Source organism: Carcharhinus amblyrhynchos, chromosome 6, assembly GCF_965287045.1.
Source record: "Carcharhinus amblyrhynchos chromosome 6, sCarAmb.v2.hapA, whole genome shotgun sequence".
NCBI classification, from domain to species: domain Eukaryota; kingdom Metazoa; phylum Chordata; class Chondrichthyes; order Carcharhiniformes; family Carcharhinidae; genus Carcharhinus; species Carcharhinus amblyrhynchos.
The window spans coordinates 74191875-74214362 of record NC_137329.1 but is presented as its reverse complement, the minus strand read 5'-3'; the positions used below and the strand labels follow the sequence as shown (position 1 = coordinate 74214362).

At 44.0% G+C, this 22488-nt stretch overlaps 1 protein-coding gene across 2 annotated transcripts in view; it reads left to right on the top strand.

Moving 5' to 3' along the window:
* Nucleotides 1-11868: 11868 nt before the first annotated feature.
* The window catches only part of LOC145344006 (transcription intermediary factor 1-alpha-like), a 127355-nt gene continuing 116735 nt past the window's right edge, over nt 11869-22488 (top strand). For both annotated transcript variants that reach the window (XM_080190658.1, XM_080190657.1), the window contains exon 1: nt 11869-12384. In XM_080190658.1, coding sequence (XP_080046784.1) covers nt 12114-12384 — 271 coding nt within the window. In that variant the 5' untranslated portion in view covers nt 11869-12113. The remainder of the gene's footprint in view (nt 12385-22488) is intronic.

Here is a 22488-nt window from a genome sequence, read left to right as displayed (position 1 = left end):
GCTATTACATCCTCCCTATAGTGAGGTGACCAGAATTGCACACAGTAATCCAGCTGTGGCCTAACCAACACTTTATACAACTCCAACATAACATTCTTGCTCTTATGTTCTATACCACTACTGATGAAAGCAAGTGTCCCATTTGCCTTCATCTATCCTATTCACATGCTCTGCCTTCAGGGTCTGTGAATAATTACCCGAAGATCACTCTGTTCCTCTGAGTACCCAGTAACTTGCCATTTACAAAATATTCCCACATCTTATTTTTTCTTCCAAAGTGCGTCATCTCACGCTTATCAGGGTTAAATCCCATCTGCCACTGCTCTGCCTATCCGGCCAACCTATCTATATCTTCCTGTAACCTACAACCATCTTCTTCACCATTAACCATCCTCACAAGCCTGGTGTTGTCTGCAAACTTGCTTAACATTTCCCCCACATTTTCATCCATATGGTTTGGATTATTTATTATTCATTACAAACCACATCTCCAAAGATACAAACAATGAAAGGATGTTTCAGAGATTGGGGGAAAACAGGCTAACAAGATTAGATCATGAGTACATGGCATAATGGTGCATGCCCTCATTTTTAGGATACTGGAGACGGAGCCACATAATTTACTTTCCAGAGTTTTCAAAGTAGCTCCTGCCATTGTGTATTCAGCCAAGGAGAATACAGGATACTGACACAGGTATAGAAAAAGCTGATCAGCCAAAGATTCTCGCACCATGCTTGGGTGCACACAAAACCATCTTCCCCCATCTCCAGCTATATCAGGACTGCCATTGATAAAAAACAGGGTACGTGCTCTATCTGCATCTTTACAGGAGTCCGTCAGATTCTTTGACCCCAAAATCACAAAAGTACAGGAACAAACTATGTGACACCAATAATTCTAACACAAGTGAGGACTTGTTGAGTCATATCGCAACCTCCACGCCAAACCACCCACCCACCTTCCCGCAGTGTTGCTACTCATATTAGCTATGGCAAGAATAAAGCATACCATATATTATATGTCACCATTATAAATTCAAACGATTATAAGAAGAATCATTATAAATCCAAGAATATAAGAAGAAAAAGAAACTGATAAATATCACACAGTCCTAGTGCCATTTAACCTACTCAGCAAGTTCCTCAACTCTCTCTCGATCTCCTTAAGGGCATGAAACCACTACGTTTCAGTTCTGACACAGGAACAGAAGCAGTGCAGGTACAAAAACAGAAACTGCTGGAAAATCTCAGCAGATTTGACAGTATTTGTGGAGAGAGAATAGAGCCAACGATTTGCGTCTGGATGACCCTTCATCAGAGCTGAAGCTCTGCAGGTTATTCTCCTGCGCAGTGCAGTGCAGGTGGATCTCCTGTGCCACCTTGCACCCCTGGCATAATAAGGAAATAGTAGGTTCAAAATTGTGGATTAAGAATGGAGCCTTTAAAGGAAGACATTGAGGGATGCATTCCATTATAAACAAATGGACTTCTTTGGTTTTTAAATGGTAACAGGTGAAATTTAACTCAGTGTTTATGTGCTAAATCACCCCCATCAACATGATAAATAACAGCACAAAATCAAAAAAGAAATGTAATGACAGACCATGACTCCAAATTATTGCCATGCAAGGAGTTTAGAGAGACCAAAGACTAAGTAGGCTTCTCAAACAGCCTTAAGAATTGGTCAGATGTCATCCTTCAGGTAGTAGGATAAAGCAGGATAAACTGCATTCATAGCTTTCAGACACTTTCCAGCTTCATTGAAACCTCCGTGATCAAAGCTATGAACTCCTGGCTGGGGGTCAGGCCTTGGAAACAGAACATGATGTGCCCCTCAAGGAACACATCCTTAGGACACACGAGAAGGGTTGAGGGGCCGTGGCTGTCTTACTGATCCAATTTATTGGATCACGACTGAGGACAAAGGTTGGAAACAAAAACTGCTTGGTGCAGTTCGACTTATTTTCCAGCTGGGTGAAAGCTTTTCCTTGTAGATCAGCCACTGCCTTAGTGACCATGAAGTCACTGAAAAGGCAAGTGTTCTCCCACTCGGGATTTCCCCACGCAGTGGAGTCCATCCAGGGGAGTCATTTCAGGGTCATGAAGGATACCTCAAACTTTTGGGAATACATGGAAGTTGGCAAGTGTCTCAGAAATGCCAGTCTTCAGGGGCTGGGGAGCACATGAACCGTATCTTAAAGGAAAGCTTGAGGAAAGAGATAGGATCATTCCCTCAGTGGTGGGTCAAAGTCCTTCTGCTGATCCTAATGGGAGTTCAAACCGGTCCTTCTAAAAGTACAGGATACTCCTCGCATGAGCTCATCACAGGGAGAGTAATGAGAACTCCCACACACATGCTGGCTCCAGGTCTATTAGAGCTACAGGTGAGGGAGAGCTACCCGGGATCATTTTGTGCAGAATCTATATGAGACACTTGGAGCATTCACTGGCAAACTACCAGCAACCTGGGGCAGCAGCACTGCCAGAGCCCTTTGCTGCTTGAATGGCAGCGTTGCTTAGAATGGAAGGTGGGAAACACGGTGATGGTGTGGGATTGTGCCTGTGTCGGGGCATTCGAACCACTGTACAAGGGGCTGTGCGGCATCATTGACAAGGAGAGCCCGATGATCTTTGCAGCGAAGCTTCCCAGGAGAACAAAATGGTTTCACATCAACCAGTGTTCCGGTGAAAGGGAAGAGAAAGAACAAAAGGAGCCTGGGCCCAGTCATGAGTCTGATGGGTATGAGCCTGTTGCCATTCAACTGGGACAGTGGGGAGGACCCAGCATCCGGGGCACTGAGGAAGAGCAACAGGACCTCCAAGGCCAAGAGTGCCTTGGTCGCCTCCCTGTGAGCTTGCACTGAATGAGAAAAGGCTCTGACTAGACAACATGGAGCCCCTGGATGCCTTGAATAGAGTTGGTAAATACTTCTCTATATTTTGTACATAATCTGATGACTGTGTGAAGGATCAAACTTCTCACAGAGGATTATGCGTTCTGTCTGTTTTATTTTGAGGCAGATGTATTAGAAGAATGAAGGATGGAGATCTTGCTAAGGGCCGTACAGACCGGCAGGTGAGAAGGGAACACACAGAAGCATCCATTGTGTATGAGTGCACTGGAGGACCTGGACTATCTATCACTCAAGACAGAGGACCTATTTCTTCCAGGGGAGGTGGCCACAGTGGATAGGGTCAAATTTGAGTCGATACATTCACACTGTAGCTATACCTCTGGCAAGGCTTCTGTGCGGTGTAGAAAAATAAAGGTTACTGCCATGAGTGTTACGGTGTGACTGAAGAGGGAAAGGGTCTATCTTAAATGTGAGGGGAACTTTTCCCTCAGACGCTGGAGTTGGTTGAGTAAGTTAGACCCAGGAAAAGGGAATCAGACGATGGATTTGGAACGACTAGGGAGACGACATATCCTGAACAATCAGAAGGTAGAAAGAGGGTGTAAAGGTGTTTTGGTGAAAGGAGGAATAGGACATTTACATGTGTGTCTGTGGAGAGGGAGGTGGTCATTGAAAGTCTTCCATAGAGGAATGCCAATTGTATTCAGCCAGCAGTGGTAGGACTCAGAGAGCAGGGCTGGGCTGGGACAGGAATCTGCTGTCTTGTGTAACCCTGACACCTCCCAACACAGTAAATGTCACCCAGGAAAGGAAGCCTCTGCCCACAAACCCACTGCTAAGGGGAACAGAAATTGGTTACTCACACTGGGCCCAGAGGATGGCTAGGTTTTAGTCTCCACCAGAAAGGTACTCTACCACGAGATACACCATCAGCTAGCTTCAGTTGATTTAAACCTGGCTCATGTGTAGCTACCAAGATGTCTGGCTGAAACTGTATAATTGTATAAAACCCTTTTCTGGGAAATGTATCATCAATTTTATGAGTCCAGTTACAGGGATATGTGGTCAATTGTATTGTATGCCCAGGGCTAGGGGCATACAATACATGGCTGTACATGGTTACTGTGGCCAAGTGGCCAATGGCCTAAGGAAATAGGCCAAACATAAAATTGAATACTTTAAATTAATCCACAGCTAAACAGCTTCTGCAAGCAAGGCTTGATGGGATGCAGGAAACGCTACCACAGTCAAAAGCCAACAGTGACCAGCCGGACCTATCTTGCATATTGAACAGAGGTGCTGGACCTTAACAATACAAGAGTCATTATGACCCAAATCCCATCAAGTACTCAGCCAGAAGAATAGAAAAATTCATAGGGCGGGATTTAACAACCTTGCTTGTCCTGAAACTGTAAAATCCTGCCCGAGGTCAACGGACCTTCCCATGGTCTGGCTTTTGCCTGCTGCTCTGGTCCCGTGGCGGGCGAGGCAGGAAAATTCCAGCCATTATACTTAACTTTCAGCCAGACTTCCTGAGATTAACTACATCTTGAAAGGGGATATTTGCACCCAGGATAACTAGGATGACTTGGCCTCACCTGTTTGGGTGTTGTGACCTGGCCCTGCAACCTCATTGGCTGAAAGCCAGACAACTTTCTAGAAGGGCTCAGAGAGGAGGATAAAAATGGACATCTGGAGAAGATGATGCCCAGTGAACACCTGGCTGGTCTGCTGAGGCCCATGATGATGTGTGAGGTCCACCAAGTAAACCCTGAGTTCATCCATTGACATGTGCTCAATGAATTGAATCCAACAGCCTGGTCAGGTTCAGCAGAGTGGGTGGTATATGTGCTTTTCAGGTAGAGAGACTAGTTTGTGGATAAGTTAACATAATTTGTGATGTAAGAGTTGCTTCTTTAACTTGCAAGTGTTTTATTAAAACCAAATTTTAACCATAGTCCTTTGTTGGTCTCATAAAGTAAGAGTCAGTTAGCTTAATTGGTTGGACATCTGGTTTGTGATGCCACGCCAGCAACATGGGTTCGATTCCTGTAGTGGCTGAGATTGTTCATGAAAGCCTTACCTTCTCAACCCCACCCCTCACCTGAGGTGTGGTGATCGGCAGGTTAAGTCACCACCAGTCAATGCTCAATGAGAAGAGCAACCCCTCTATGGTCGTCTGGGACAATGGTGATGATAAATCAAGAGCACCTAGGTAAACACATTCTTGAGTAATAAACTGGTTAAAGTGTCTACAGAATATTGCACAGGCAACAGTCCAAATAGGGATTGTTAAACAATGCTGTGACTGCATTCAGCACAGGAATATTGGCTATCAACATTAAATTGCAGAGATCAGCTGTGAAAGGTCCTGGGGGAGGGAAATGTGGCAAAGACTAGGAGAGTTACATGAAAATCTGGCTATGATTATTTAAAGGTGCAGCTAGAGTCTCATGCACAGTCTCAGTGGCTCTGATGAAGAGTCATCCACAATTAAAATGTTTGCTCTATTATCCCTCCACAGATGCTGTCAAACCTGCTGAGATTTTTCCAGCATTTTCTGACTTTGTTTCAGATTCCAGCATCTGCAGTATTTTGCTTTGGTTTATTATTGTCACATGTATTAACATACTGTGAAAAGTATGTTCTTGTGTGCTATACAAGGAAAAGCTTCCACCCAGTTGGAAAGAAGGAAACAAGAGAGTGCAGAATGTAGTATTATAGTCAGAGCCAGGGTGTAGAGAAAGATCAACTTAGTGCAAGGTAGGTCCATTCAAAAGTCTGACAGCAGCAGGGAAGAAGCTGTTCTTGAGTCGGTTGGTACATGACCTCAGATTTTAGTATCTTTGCCCAATGGAAGAAGGTGGAAGAGAGAATGTCCAGAGTGTGTGGGGTCTTTAATTATGCTGGCTGCTTTGGTGAGGCAGCAGGAAGTGTAGACAGAGCCAACAGATGGGAGACTGGTTTGCGTGATAGGTTGGGCTAAAGTCATGACCTTTTACCTAAGTTAACGGTATAACTGGGGCAGCTCGGAGGAGGAGGTCAAAACATGGGCTTGAACGAAAAGAAGGAACACGAGGTATATAACTTGACAAGGTTGGTATATCAGAGGTCTCTCTCTCTCTCCTACAATCAGGACCAAAGGAAGTCACATAGTCTATGGCCCTGAGGACTTTGACCTGACAGGTCATGTCAGGTGAATGTTTCATCTGTAGCCTGTGGAATACTCAGTCTAATGCCATGTGGAGAGTCATCTTGCATCTCCCCAACAAACATTAGGTAATTTTGGGGTTTAATGATCGTGAGTAAGAAAACCCAGAGAGGCTTAGTTCAGTGAAGTCCAAGGGGAAGTAATTGTTTTGTTATTAGCCACATAAGAATGGTTAGCATTGGTTGTGCCATATTTAGATTTACTGTACCTAATTAACATACCCTTATTATTCAAAACTTGAAACTTATGTCAGTTGCAATATTCAGAAATGGTTCACAAATGAAAGCCCAGGCCTTCGACTGTAAATGTGTGAATTTGGTCGGGACCAGTAAGGCTGAACAGCCCACACACGATTGGAAACACCCTAAAATCTGAGGTTTATCGTCCATAATCATCATATTGGCAGTCACCTTCCACAATGCCTTTGAAGTTCTGGCGTTGAGACTCACTGACCAAATCATTGTCTTGAGGGGTCGGCTCCACCCTTGCTGCCCCCCGATTGCTGCTTTCCATCAAGGATTTTCATGACTTTACTGAGCATTTTGTCCCAAAACTTAACCAGAAAACTTCCAGGGATATAGTATGTTGTTTTCACTCCAGGATTAGGTACTTACGGGCTGTGTGCATCTGGATAAATGAAAGGATTTAAAGATGAGAGCTCATGGAAATGCAGCTGATCTGGTGCTCACATTATATGACTCCCTCATCAGGATACATTTTTAAAAATCCTTTGTCTCAGTTATCTCTCTCTCAATCTTTCTTTCCTAATTTACCTTGTTTTCTGCAGCTAATTTTATATTAAGTGTTACTTTGAATGAAATAGCTGAATGTAGACCTTCTGGTTTAAAGTCTGCATTTCTCAGTGAGGATTCTACAACCCAAGTGGTTGACAAGACATGTTCATTTTTGCTCTGCTTGCACAACTTCCAGATTTCATACAGAAGGGGCCATGTTAAAAAGAGATCTCAATATATTGTAAAGTTACTGTTTGAAAAACCCCGACAAGTCTGTGCATGGCTGTCGATGGGGTGAATGGTAAACACCATTCCTCACAGCTCACTAAAAATCCAGGCCAATGTCAGTTTCCAAATGTACTGTTACAATCGCTGTAAAGACCAACAAACAGCACAATGGTTAGCATCGCTGCCTCACAGCGCCAGGGACCTGGGTTCGATTCCTGGCTTGACTCTCTGCCTGTGTGGAGCTTGCACATTCTACCTGTGTCTGTGTGGATTTCCTCTGGGTGCTCTGGTTTCCTCCCATAGTCCAAAGATGTGTGGGTTAGGTGGATTGACCATGCTGAATTACTCCTTAGTGTCAAGGGGACTAGCTAGGATAAACTCCTGGGATTATGGAGATAGGGCCTGGCTGGGATAGTGGTCAATAGAACATAAGAACATAAGAAATAGGAGCAGGAGTAGGCCATCTAGCCCTTCGAGCCTGCCCCGCCATTCAATAAGATCATGGCTGATCTGTCGTGGCTCAGTTCCACTTTCCCGTCCTCTCCCCATAACCCTTAATCCCCTCTCTTATCAAAAACCCATCAACCCGCGTCTTAAAAATATTTAGCGAGGCAGCCTCCACCACTTCAACGGGCAGAGAATTCCAGAGATTCACCACCCTTTGAGTGAAGAAGTTCCTCCTCAACTCCGTTCTAAGCCGCCCCCCCCCTTTATCCGGAGGCTGTGCCCCCTAGTCCTACTGTCCTTTCTGAGAGGGAAGAGTCTCTCCACCTCTATCCTATCCATCCCATTCATCATCTTATACGTCTCAATGAGATCTCCTCTCATTCTTCTAAACTCTAACGAGTACAAGACTAGTTTATTCAGCCTCTCCTCATAGCTCAACCCCCTCAACTCCAGTATCAGCCTAGTAAACCTCCTCTGCACTCCCTCCAAGGCCAAAATATCCTTGCGTAAGTGCGGCGACCAAAACTGCACACAGTACGCCAGCTGCGGCCTCACCAATGCCCTATACAGCTGCAACAAGAGCTCCCTACTTTTATATTCAATCCTCCTCGCTATGAAGGCCAGCATCCCATTCGCCTTCCTGACCACCTGCTGCACCTGCAGGCTGGGTTTTTGCGACTCATGCACAAGGACCCCGAGGTCCCTCTGCACCGTCGCCTGCTGCAGTTTTTCGCCACGTAAGTAATAGTCCTTCCTACCATTATTCCTACCAAAGTGGGCCACCTCGCACTTGCCAACATTAAATTCCATTTGCCAGTTCCTGGCCCATTTGCCCAGCCTATCTAGATCCTTCTGCAGACTCTCCACACCCTCTGCGCAATTTGCCGTTCCACCAATCTTGGTGTCATCAGCAAATTTTGACATCATACACTTGGTCCCCTCCTCCAGATCATCTATATAAATGGTAAATAGCTGAGGCCCCAGCACCGACCCCTGGGGCACTCCACTAGTCACCAACCGCCAATCCGAATAGCACCCATTAACCCCCACTCTCTGCCTCCTATTTAACAACCAATCCTCCATCCACGCTAACACCCTACCCCCAACTCCATGCCCCCTTACCTTCTGCAGTAACCTCTTGTGGGGTACCTTGTCAAACGCCTTCTGAAAATCAAGAAAGACCACATCCTCCGGCTCTCCTCTATCCACCGCCCTAGACACATCCTCATAGAACTCAAGTAAATTTGTCAGACACGACTTCCCCTTAACGAAACCGTGCTGCGTCTGCTCTATCAAGCAATTCCCCTCAAGATGCCTCGCTATTTCCTCCTTGATGACGGTTTCTAGCATTTTACCTACAACAGACGTTAAACTAACCGGCCTATAATTCCCTGCCTTTTGCCTGCCACCCTTCTTAAACAACGGCGTAACATTTGCCGTTTTCCAATCTTCCTGCACTTCCCCAGAATCCAGCGACGTTTGGAAAATAACCACCAAGGCATCCACTATCACCTCCGCCATTTCTTTCAGAACCCTTGGATGCATTCCATCCGGTCCTGGGGACTTGTCCACAATCAGTCCCTCCAGTCTGTCGAGCACCGCCTCTCTAGTAACAATAATGTCATTGAGACCCTCCAGTCCTACCACCTTTCCATCGCTAACACCCGGCAAATTATTCACGTCCTCCTCCGTGAAGACCGAAACAAAAAAGTTATTCAAGACCTCAGCCATTTTCCCATCCCCTACCACTAAGTCCCCCCTCTCATCCTCTAAGGGTCCAACGTTCACCCTAGCCAGCCTCTTCCTTTTTATATATTTATAAAAACTCTTGCTATCCTTTTTTGTATTAAGCGCTAGCCCAGCTTCATAGTTTTTCATACAGAATTGATGGAACAAATAGCCTCCTCCTGTACTGTAGGGATTCTATAGAACCAAATTTGCTGAATGACCCCAATGAAAAAAACAAATAGACAAGATTTCACTTTTATGATTTTTACTTTAACAATAAAACCAAATAAAAAAAGCATAAATTAACCATAGTTTAACAGGCAAAATACAGACTATACATACATCACAAATTATACATTAACCAACAGATACAGCAAAGATTGGTCTCACAGATTATCAGGCAGCACACTCAGCATATATGGCACCACATTACGCACAAAGTCCTCCAAAACCAGGATAGCTGCAGCCAACAGAACATTCAACCAGTTATCTGTTTAGACAGCAGCTCGCATATGCCTGCCCCTGGTCCCACAAACCACAGACTCAATTACAATATGCTAAAAACATCTAGTACGCCCTCACCATTGCTCCTCTCAATCCTGTCACTGTGTTGTCAGTCTGCTCGTCTGATTCCAGTGTTGGATGAGAATTAGTCATCTCCAGTTAAACTTCAGGAAGACTGAAGCAGTTCTCTTTGGATCCCATTACAAATTGATTTCATCCCTTGCTTTGGCCACCGTCTCAGTTTGAAGCAACCCTTTTGTAGTCTTGACATTCTATCTGATCTGGCCACTGACATTCTGACCTCCCCTCAAAACACTATATTGCAAAGAACACATACATCAACCTCCATAACTTCAGGCTGCTGAACCTTTCAGTCTTTGAACCTTCCAGACTCAACTGTTCTATTGCTCCCCAGTATGCCACCCTCCACCCTCTATGATTCCTAGCTCATTCAAAATTCTTGTCAACTTTTGCCTGCCTTTATCGCCCTTGTTCTCACTGACTTTTGATGCCACTGGAATCTTGTTTCCATTACTAAACATCTCATTTTGCTTTCATGGCCTTGCCCAACCACTATCTTGGCGATGTCATTCTGGGAACTCTGTGTTCCACTGTCGCTACTCTCTTGTGCATCCTTCACTCCCTTTGTCCCTTACTTGGTGGATGTGTCTTCAGCTGCCTAGGTCCTAAGGTCTGGAATTTTCTCCCTAAACTTTTTATGTTCTCAGCCCCCTTTGTAATACTCTCCTTAAAACTTACCCCTTTGAACAAGCTCTGAGTCACCTTGGGACATTTTGCTACGTTGACGTGCAAGGTGTTCCGACTCATCTCCCTCCCTTCCACCCTGAAGATGCTGACTCAGGCCGGACCACAGTTCAGCCCCTTATTGTTTACTGAGTGTCTTGACCACATGTTTTTCTTTCCATATGAGTCCAGAGACTGATAACCACCAGATTACCACTTTCCGATGATGCACTGAGTGGCCTTGGCTGGAGTATTGTATTCACTGCTACGAAAACCACTTTAATATTAGAGATGTCAAACTCTGGGGGAGGGGGTGGGTGATGAGGGGTGGCACATTGTAGATTCACCAGAATGATAATTGAGAGGCAGGGAAAGCTGGGTTTACTTCCAGAGCAGCAGAGATTATGGGGAGATTTAATAGAGACATTTAAAATTATGAGGGGTTTAGACAAAGAAACTAAGGAAAATCAGTTTCCACTGGTGGGAACAGAAATAGTAATAATTGGAAATAAAGTCAGCATGGAGTGGGGATCTTTCACCCGGTGAGTTGTTAGCATCTGGAATGCACAGCCCAAACAGGTGATGGAAGCAGATTCAAAAGCCACTGTCTAAAGGAATTTGGATATATACTGAATTGGGTTGCCAACTGTAATTAAATGTATTCCTGGAAGTTCCATCACATGGCTTGACCTCCTCCCCTATAGGCTGCAGCCATTAATTGACCAATATTGTGACATACTGCCTTCCTGCACCAACTGCAAAACAAAAAGACTCATGATCCAAGTGGGTGGTGTTTGACTCTCAGCCAAACAAAACCCTTTCCTCCACACTTCCAATTTTTAAAAATAGCTGCTCAGGAGAAATTAAGTAAAAGAAAATAAAACTAATGTCTTCATGAATTTTGTTCAGGGTCGCACACAGCACTGTTCTGGAGATTGGCCTTCGATTCTTGGAGTCCAAACCTGGAGGGTTAGCAGGCCGAACTTGAAAAATCAGTATTTGCAAAGTTGTGGGGTAAGAGTTGGAACTAATTGTATCTATGGCATGGTTGGAAGAGTCAGCAAGCAGGATGGGTCAATCGACCCCAATAGCCTTCCCCCAGCTCCCAGGTCCATTTTCCTGCAGGGAGGCACTGGCCAGTATTAGTGAGTGGGGAAACTCTGACCCATTCTCACCCATGGCCACAGGGATTAATAGCAGCCATCCCGGCAGCTCTGTCTCGAGAGCAGCTCAAACCTGAAAATACACACTAGGTCTTTTTTTCAGGGACCTGAATTGACAGACACATGAATCTAAAATAGTTGAAGGAAGAATTTAAAAAGAGGGAAGGGGTTGGTTCGCCTGTTGACTGAAGTCATTAATATTAATATGGGTGACGTGCTGTGATGAATATGGATTTGCCGCTTCTCACTGGCGTCCTGTGCCCGGGAGATGGAGCATTTCCTGCATTTGATCGCAGTCTGAATCAGAACGCCCTCAATCCCAGACTCACTGAGCGTTTACCAATGCAACAACTTGGCCACATCGATGGATAAATAGATAGATAGATAGAGGATAACTAGAGGGAGAGAGAGAGAAAAAAAATCACAACCTGACCCTACCACAGCGACAAGGCGGATGGGAATTACAGGAAGGATTACAGTCTGAAACTGCACTCTGGAAATGGCAGAGAGTCCACAGGATCCCGGGCTCAACATAGGAAACGAAGCGGAGAGTAGGGAGCAGGGGGAGAAGGCGGAGGGAGCCCAGCTCAACCTGCTGGAGACGTGTGCGGTCTGCAAGCTGAATTTCCAGAGCCGAGATCCCAAGCTGCTGCCATGTCTCCACTCCTTCTGCAAGAAGTGCCTGCCCGAACCTCTCCGGCACTTGGTGCTGCCGGGTTCAGCCACCGCGGGCAGTCTGCTAGATTCCTCCTCTCTCCAACACCAGCAGAGTGAGTGTATTACTGGGGGCTGGGTGGGGGCAGCGAACATTGTATCGCACCCTTGTTACACACTGCGTAACGTATTGGGTTCTCCAGCTTCCCTCCAACAGCCAGACCCCAAAGGCTGACACTGGGCCTAGTGTCCAACCCTTTGTCAGACTTGGCGTCCCTCCAAAACACCCAAGGGTTTGGAATTATCCACGTATATACATTTGTATTAACCATGTGTTCTGTTGCAGCGAATATCCACTGCATAATTGCATCTATACTCTTGTAGTTGATATCCCAGAGAAGCCGTGTTTAATTGGTGAAAGGAGATTTCTTATTGGGCACTGAGGAAGGAACATTTATCATCTGACATTTTGTAACCCACTCTCCTGTCGCCTAGTTTTTCATCCGTTTATACGGGTTCAAATCGCTGCTTTGTCAACGGCAAATGTTTTTTGATTGTACATGTTGGTTGTATATTTTAGTAGTCATGTCCCACTTAAAGTAAGGAACGTGGCACTTATGTGATTTTGCAAAAGAGGCTTCGGGCGGTTTCTATCTTGTACTGAGTGAGAGTTGAGTCGGTCATCGTATTTTAATATTTGTCCTTTGACGAGTCAGTTTAGTGTTTACAAAGGCTCTCATTCTCTTCCTCTCTCTCCCTTTTGAATGTTGTTTGCTCCGACTGGAGTGACCCATTTCATTCCTTCTCTCCTTCATACCAGGACAGGATTTCAGTTTTAAGTTATCCCATGAGCGAAAGCAGCTGAAATCTTTTAACAAAAGATCTCTTTTTCGTTGGCATCTCGATCAAGAAGACGACAAATGCATTCCGGCTATCAGATAACAAAGAGTCTCTTTGTGGGACTGACCATCTCTCTCCCAGGTGAAGTCGGGGAAGGTCTGAACAGTGTTCCTCTCTCTTCAATTCTCTTAAATTTTGACATTTAAAAGTCTCGCATAGACAGAAAATAACTTTTCAGCTAGGCTAACGTTTTCAAATCTGTGCCAAGGATATAATTCAGCTCAGAAGCTGAAGCCCATTCGTGTTGTGCAGTTATGTCACGTTAACCTCAGTGCAGTAACACAAATCATTCGGTGAAGTGGCACAAGCCACATCTCTAATCAAGTATATAAACAACTGGAATTAAAACACCCACATCAATTTAGACAAAAAAGCATTTTCAAAAGTTGTACACGTGATTCCTCTATTTAAAACGAAATTCCGTTTAGAAATAAAATGAAATTGTCTAGTCATATTGGGAATGTTCTGTTTTCCTCACTATTTCCCGGGGTTTTTTGTAAGGCAATGAAACGGACGTTGAAATTGCAAGTGTGGTGTCAAACAGAATGTGAAATGCACTTGAAACTGACGAGCCGGTGCATTGCCACTCGGGCCAAGGCTGATCAGTTGCTGATCAGTTGTTGCAAAGTAGTGTTTTGGTATCCAGCTAATGTTGCTGTTAAAGTTTAATGGCCCCTGGGGGAGGAGGGCTACATAGTGACAGTGCTTTTTGCCACATTGTAGCGGTGCTTTGCCACATTGTGACAGCGCTTTTTGCTACATTGTATCCGTGCTGCTGCTGTCGCCGCTTGTTGCTTAGCCACAATGTAACAAGCAGTGAGGAATGTACCGCTTCAGCTCCACTCGCAGGGGTGTGCAGCACCTCCCCTCATGCAGCTGCTCCTCTTTTTAAATTCCCTCCCATTGGAAACGATTGCAGGGCCCAGCTGACCACCAGGTTACAAGCAGCCTTCTAGGATGAGTTTCCTTCTGAGCCTCTTCCCACCCACCTACTTCTGTCTCTGCTCACGTTCACCCGCCCCCCTCTTGGAAAGTTGTGAGTGGTAGATGCTGGTGAGTCACTCCCAGGCGGTTGGAACCGGTCAGGGGCAGCTGGAACCAGCCAGAACCAGATTGAAGTGGTTGTTGGCAACTCAATGGGAATTAATTGTCCTGAAGCAGTCATGGCCAAAGAGCTGAATTGTTAAATTAAAGCCCCTTCTCCCCAGGAGGACATCTTTGTAGCCCATATGTTGCTTTAATAAGATAAATTAAATCTAAAACACATGTTTCCAAGGAGCTATTTCCACCTAAAATCACTACTGACTGGATGGTGGGGGTCTCTATTGATGGGCTCCACACCATATAGAGAGACCAATGTAGAGAAACTGTATCTTTGCAGGTTTCAATAATATTTAGCAACCCCATTTTGTTCTGGAGGCTCTTCTAGCTCCATTTAAGCTGTCTTGTTAATGTGCCATTTGTGGGGTTATATGTAAAAGCAAATAGTATTGGCTTCTTGACTATTTTCCGGCAAAGAAATCTTAATAGAAAAACAAAATATTACAGAGCTGGGAAAGTTATTAGAGGCAGGTGGAGCATGGAGGGCAGGATAAGATTAGCCATGACTTTATTGAATGGTGAAGCAGGCTCAAGGGGCTGAATGGCCTCTGCCTCTTAATCCATGAGTTTGTAAATCTGCAACGTAAATGGAAAATGCTGAGAATACTCATCAGACCATCTGTGAAGAGAAAAACAGGAGTCAAAGCATGGGCAGCATGGTGGTACAGTGGTTAGCACTGCTGCCTCACAGTACCAAGGACCTGATTCTTGGTCTGGGTCACTGTCTGTATGGAGTTTGCACATTCTCTCCTTGTCTGCGTGGGTTTCCTCTAGATGCTCTGGTTTCCTTCCACAGATGTGGAGATGCCAGCGTTGGACCGGGGCAAACACAGTAAGAAGTCTGACAGCACCAGGTTTAAGTCCAACCAATTTATTTGATATTTCAAATTTATTTGACTATGTTGTTGTCAGACTTCTTACTGTGTTCCTTCCACAGTTCAAAGATGTGCGGGTTGGGTTGATTGGCCATGCTAAATTGACCCTAGTGTCTTGGGGATTAGCAGGGTAAACGTATGGGGTTATGGGAATAGGTGGGATTGTTGTCAGTGCAGGCTTGATGGGCCAAATGGTCTCCTTCTGTACTGTAGGGATTCTATGATTCTAAGTCTCAGGTCGGTGATCTTCCACCAGAAGTGGGAAACATTAGAAATAAGCACAAGGGCAGGGAAGGTCTGTAATAGGATGGAAGACATGAGAACTTAAATGTCAAAAGGTGGAAGGAGATGTGACAGGACAAGAAAATGAAAAATACATGGGTCTAAAACAATGATGGGCAACCTAGGATAGTGAGTGAGCTACATAAGTGGCCCTCCATCTCAGTGGGCCATAAGATTGAAATCAAGTTTGTTTACTAATCATTATACTATAAGCTTCATGTGGGGAAGATGTTTCCATTAGTATTTGGATTCGAGGGCACAGCCTCAGAATAAAGGGGTGACCCTTTAGACCTGAGATGAGGAAGAATTTCTTCAGAGGGTGGTGAATCTGTGGAATTCATTGCCACAGAGCTGTGGAAGCAAGGTCATTAAGTATATATAGATAGGTTTCTCAACCTTTGATTCTTGATTGATAAGAAGATCAATCAGACATGATTGAATGGCAGAGCAGACTCAATGGGCTGAATGTCCCAATTCAGCTCTTATGGTCTTATAACTGAATGAATAAGATTTAATAATGCCTGGTAGCACAGTGGTTAGCATGCTGCCTCACAGCACCAGAGATCTGGGTTCAATTCTGGCCTTGGGTGACTGTGTGAAATTTGCACAGTTTCCCCGTGTCTGCATGGGTTTCCTGCGGATACTCCAGTTTACTCCCACACTCGAAAGATGTGCAGGTTAGGTGGATTAACCATGGTAAATGTTTGGTTATGGGGATAGGGTGGACAGGAAGGCCTGGGTGGGATGCTCTTTCAGTGAGTTGGTGCAGACTTGATGGGTCAAATGGCCTCTTTCTGCACTGTTGGGATTCTATGGTAATATGCACTTAATGTCAGAATGAGTCATATAATCATTTATATATTAATAAAACTGTCATCAACTTCAAATGGTAAAAACAAAATAAATATTTATACGTAAGGAGTGCACAATGCTCTCAGTCAATGTTGTGGGCAATCAGCATGCACCTCATTTCTAATTTACCCTCGTTTTACTTCAGCCATGCTAGTAAGAAAAAATATACAGATGGAAATGACTGTAATGTGGCAGCTCTGCGCATGGGCAGTGGTGAACAAAATATCACGTGGGTTGCATGCACCCCCCCCAGGCTGCAGGTTGCCCACCACTGGTACAGAATGAGTGAGGGGTAAATGGGAATCACAGTATCATTGCTGTCGGCTGCTGTCTGAAAATTGGGAGCAGAGGTTACCTGAAATTGTTGAACCTTTTGAGTCTGGAAAGCTATACAGTGTTGAATTGAAAGATGAGTTGTTTCTCTGCTTCATTGGAACAGGAGTTTACGGTCAGGGTTCAAGTGGGGCAGAGAATGCTGTATTCATTTTTGTACAAAATATCAGTTGTACTGTGTGTGAGGACAGAATGGGAGGGTAGCTGTCTGAAAGCTTACCCTGAAGTCTGGACCATTCTGTCTGAAATTCCATGAGTTGGGGCCAGTCTGCTGTGATTGGACAAATGGTTGTTTGTAAAAAAAAAGGATGTAAATTGACTGGAGGTGAGATTAAGCTGGTAAATTTACACGTTATCAGACAAGTAGCAGACTTGTATGTGTGAGTAATGTATATTTTAATATAGTGTCGATTATGTTGCTTATCCCCATCTCCAGTGGCAGAGGGAGATGTATTGACTGAGCCACAGGCAACGTGTAAACTTGTAACCTTTCTTGGGCAAACTCTTGAATGGCATTGTTCCACATTTATCCTATCCATTTCTAGCATTGGAAAAGCTCTGTTGCCGAAACAGGTTAAAACGAGATACTTTTACTTGCTGATGAACTATTTGCAATATAAAGAAATGGAATGAAATATGACATAAAAATATTGGAAATCTGAAATGGAATTCGAGAACATTCTTGTAAAAAGTCATTTGTTAAACATGGGTTCGATTCCCACAGCAGGTCGAGATCAGGTTACAGTGGTGGTTGAGCGTCCTTTGCTGGCCTAACCCTAGCAGATAGGTTTGTTTATTCTGCAAACTGGAAGATCGCTCCTTCAGTATCTACATCTAGGTCATTAATGAAGATATAATAATGATTAAATCGCCAAGTACTGAAGCCTGCAAGTAACCAGTGTCTCAATCCATTGATAACTACTTTCTGACTGGGCATTCAGCCAGTTTCTATTCCACCACAGCAGCTCACCACTAATTCCACAAATATTCTCTCATAAGGAAGCTTCTTGCATGGAATAACTTTACAAAGGTTTCCTGAAGTCCAGGTAAACCTCCTATGGTCTTTAATTTTCCATCTATGAGTTCTTATGTTCCACAAGAAGTCATGATTTTAATTCCAATTAAAGTAAGTTGCCGCCATTGATCTTTACAAATTTGTTTACCCCGTGGTAAAGTGCTTGTGCACATGATCATCCACCACAGCCCCAAATCTTTGCCCATCTGCACTATAAACATCAAAAGTTTACACCTAAGCATATACTGGTCTGAAATAAAGAGAAGCTGGCATTTGGAAGAAAAGAAGAAGGTTTCCAAGGTGTGTTTTTCTCTAGAAAGTGTACATGTGCCATTTCTCTAACAGCATCAGGTATGCTGTGGTTTGCAGGAAACGGTAACTCCTGAGCTGTATTTTGCAGTGTGTGTACAGGCGGCATCAAGAACATGTCAGAGCCAAGCAGAAATGTACCAAATAAGGGACGATGCTTGTACAAAGTGTCACAATCTTAGACTGAAAAATGGTGCAGGAGGTCCCATATTGGCCAAGGAAAACTCTTATCATTGAATCCACAGTCAAGTACGTTAGGCAGTCTGAGGGGGAAAAAAATAAGGGGGCCAATGTTTTTGTTTGTGGTAGTTCTATCAATGAGGTTAATTCCTATAAATAGGAGAGTTCAATGCTGAGAAGAAATTGAGAAGATTACTCTGTGCAATAGAGCACGAGGATCAAAGGAGGACCCCAGTGAATGTCTAATCACTTCAAAAATTAAAGTTTGTTTATTAGTCACAAGTAAGGCTTACATTAACACTACAATGAAGTTACTCTGAAATTCCCCTAGTTGCCATAGTCCAGTGTCTGTTTGGGTCAATGCACCTAATCAGCACATCTTTCAGGATGTGGGAGGAAATGGGAGCACCTGGAGGAAATGCACGCAGACATGGGAAGAACGTGCAAACTCCACACACACAACGACCCAAGTCAGGAATCGAACCTGGGTGCTGTGAAGCACCAGTGCTAACTGCTGTGCCACTGTGTTGCCCCCAACTGTACACTAAAAGTAAAAAGAGCAGTGTTGGTGTCAGTGATGATTAATGGTACAGAAGGTGCCTCGTCTTTGCCTTCTAAAGAATTCTCCGCCAGTACAGGATGTCTTGATTGTTTTAAAAAGCCTGTTGGGCTACATTATGTGAAGATAGTGGTGGTGGGGGAGAGGCTGTTTCAGATGACCATACAGCTGCAGGAGATCCCAAGGTGCTGCAGGAACACACTGAGGGCTGAGGTTACTAGGTGGAACAAGAACTTCAACACAATGCAAACTAATCTGTTCTATGAGGAAAGGTCAAGTAGAACCTATATATCAAAAGAAGGAAGGACTACTCCTGATTTTAAAGTAGCAAAGGACAGACTGACACTTCTAATTTATGGCTAGTGTTTAATGCCTGGGTTTCAGAGGAATATTTGAAGGCTGGCTTGAGAATTGCTTTCTTCTGAAGGTCAGGACTTATCAGAGGGAAAGGGAACTGTCTTTCAAAGTCCCACTAATCCTCTAATGAACCTAGGCACCTGCGCTCTCTCCCACAGAGCCACCCATATGTTGACATTTTGTTTTTAACCTCCCCACTCCCCCATATCACTTCATTTATCCAGTGAGCAGAGCAGGAGGGTCATTACCTCACTCACAGGTTACTACACCTGGTGAAGTTTCAATCACATTCTTCACCTTCGGGAAGCAGAGCCTTCAACCACAGTCCGTGACTGCTTGGCATACTCAGCAGACCACATAATTAAAGACTCATGAGATGAAGTCAGAACTTCAACCATAAATGATTGCTGGAAAAATGTTTCACCCAAGGCTGTGAATGATTCCACAAGATTCCTCAATGTCAGTGCTGAAGTGGCCAAGATTGTTGACTTGGTAAAACAAGTTAGAGGAGAATAATTTGAAGATCTGGCCACAGATGAAATGGAGGAGTCAATCTCATCAAGAGGAATTCTCATTAATTGAACTGATGCAATTAAATGAAAGTGAGCGTGGGCAGGAAGAAGAGCCTAAGGTGATGGTCATAAGATCAGCTGAAGATTTGAAAAGACAGGTGACAGACCATGTAGAGTGATTGGCACTGCTATTGCTCCTTACTGAGAATTTTACAAAAATTGAAAAGCAGAAAGTGATGCAGTCAAGCATACCATCCTTTTCATCCACATTAGCATCTACATCAGCTATTTCATCCATTCCCTCTACCACACAAAGTACTGTAATTTGTATTGTAGAACGACAACTTTACTGTATACTCAAACATAGTTTTTATTTCCTGAGTGACAAATTTTACACATTTTGTTGCATTGTCAAACTATTTCTGCAGTGAAATTGCCTTGAATTTACTCAAACATTATTTAAAAATGTCAAATTTGGGGGTTGATTGATACTTATCTAATTCACTCCAATTATAAAGTATACTCACTGTTTGTGATTTTGTCCTTTCTGAGAATCGGTGAGGGAATATAACTACTGCAAATGGCAAGAGTTTACTGGTTCTAGTTCTGAACTTTTTTTTGTACTTCTAACATTGGCACAGGAACAATTGGAAGGTTCTAGCATCTATTTTGAGTTTTTGCTCCACATAATCCTGCACCAGACTATTTGCTGTGGTTATAGTTGTTGTGCATTGGCTACCTGATCTATCTCCCGCTAAGCTGCAGCAGGCTTGTTTCAGAGTTGGAGGGCTGTGCTTGCAAAACCAAATTTGAAACATAACATTTTGCTTGACGTACTAGTGCAGTAGTGAAGGAGAGTTGCACTGTCACACGTGCCTTTTGGATGAGATGTTAAACAGAGATACCACTTGCCGTGTTTGATGTCTGTTAAAGATCCTGTTTTAGCCAGGAAGTGGTTAGAATGTGGAAATTTGCTATCACAGGGAGCCGTTGAGGTGAAAAGCACATAAGGGAAAGCTGGATAATTCTGTGAGAGAGGAAGGACGGGAACATATTAAGGGATTGTTACAACTGAACTTAAGTTAGACAGCAACAATTTCTCCTTTCACCATCCTTTGTATAACCAGTGATATTTTTGACAACCCTCAGGTTTGGGTGTGGTCCAATTATCTAGTAATCCCACAGCAAATTTAAAATAGGATGAACTCAGTGGGTTAGTTTATTTGTTCACACTCAAAACATGGGAGGGGTGTCACAAGGTTGCCTCCATTGCATTCATATAGTAGAAGAGGGATAAAGAAAATAACACTGTGCAGAGACCACAGAGGTAAGAAATATTGTTTCACTTGCCAGAATTAAAATCCAGTCAGGTGTTGACTGGTTGAAAACTGATGCTGGATAATTCACTTCTCCAGTGGTGTTGATTTTTCACGATGTGATAGGCACACAGATGGTTCAGTCTTTTATGTAATGGTGCAGGCTTTTCAGTATAAACAGTGTTAATTTGACCAGGTATCCAACCTGTGCCAGAGCTCCTTGTCTGTGGTACTGCTATTTAGATGGTAAAATAGCAGAATGACTTTGCAATTCCACAAAGTAATATTACTGGTTCCACCAGCAAGAGGTTCATGTCACGTGACTCCCACCACACTACCCTGGCTTTGATAAGGAGTGTGTATTCCTTGTCTGGGTCCTGAGATTATTGAATGTTTCAATCATTAAGAATTGAAAGGAAGGTTGTGGGGTCTTTTGTCTTGGGAGGCAACTAGACTCCGGTTGGCTAGCCTGAGTTATCAAATGCAGATGGCCTTTGTATAGTTGTCTCAGAATTTGGCTTGTGCAGCCCATGGGGTGGGGGTGGTGGTGGGGGGGGCCTTGTGTCTAGTCAGGGATCAAGTTTCTCCAATACTGCTGTGTGGGTCCTTTTTTTGCTCAGGATCACAGACAGACACCTGTGAGCATATCTCTATGTTTTTATACATGAGGCTGTAGTCCCCTCACAGATGAAAGGAGGTTCATGTTAATGTTTAATGTTCAACATAAATGACGTGTTCCTCTGCTGTTAATTTGTTCTTCTTTCAAAGAAGAGTAGACGATTTTTCCAAATGTCCTGGCCAATATTTATCCCTCGACTGATGTTTGAAGCCAATCATCTGGTCATTATCTCCTTACTGTTTGTGGGACCTTGCTGTGCAAAACTGGGCTCCCACATTTCCTACATCACAGCAATGATTGCAGTTCAAGTACTTCATTGGATATCGAATACTTTAGGAAGTCCTGAGCTCATGTAACTTGTATAAATTTAAGCCTTTCTAAAATAAACATATGGACTAAATCAATCAAAGTGGCATCACAGTGTCAAACCCATATGCACCCCTCAACTGCACACTCTCCTGTCACCTCCATATGTGTGTACCTTATCACTTGGCAAAGGGCATTAATGGAGACGGGCCTGTGCACAGTTATAACTGTGCAGCCAATTTAAGAGAAGAAATCTGAAGAGGAGAGTGTGGTGATTCAATTAGCTTGCTCTCATGAGACCCAGCCTACAAGGTAACTGTGGCTATAAACAGCATCCATTGGAGATGAGATGGTCATTAGACAGATTCATTAATAAATGCAGCAATTTATGGAAAAGAGCAGCTTCAAACAGTTCAGAGTACTGTGTGCAGTTTTGGGCGCCGCACCTGCGCAAGGATATTTTGGCCCTGGAGGGAGTGCAGAGGAGGTTTACTAGGCTGATACCGGAGTTGAGGGGATTGAGCTATGAGGAGAGGCTGAATAAACTAGGCTTGTACTCGTTAGAGTTTAGAAGAATGAGGGGAGATCTCATTGAGACGTATAAGATGATGAATGGGATGGATAGGATAGAGGTGGAGAGACTCTTCCCGCTCAAAAAAGACAGTAGGACTAGGGGGCACAGCCTCAAGATAAAGGGGAGGCGG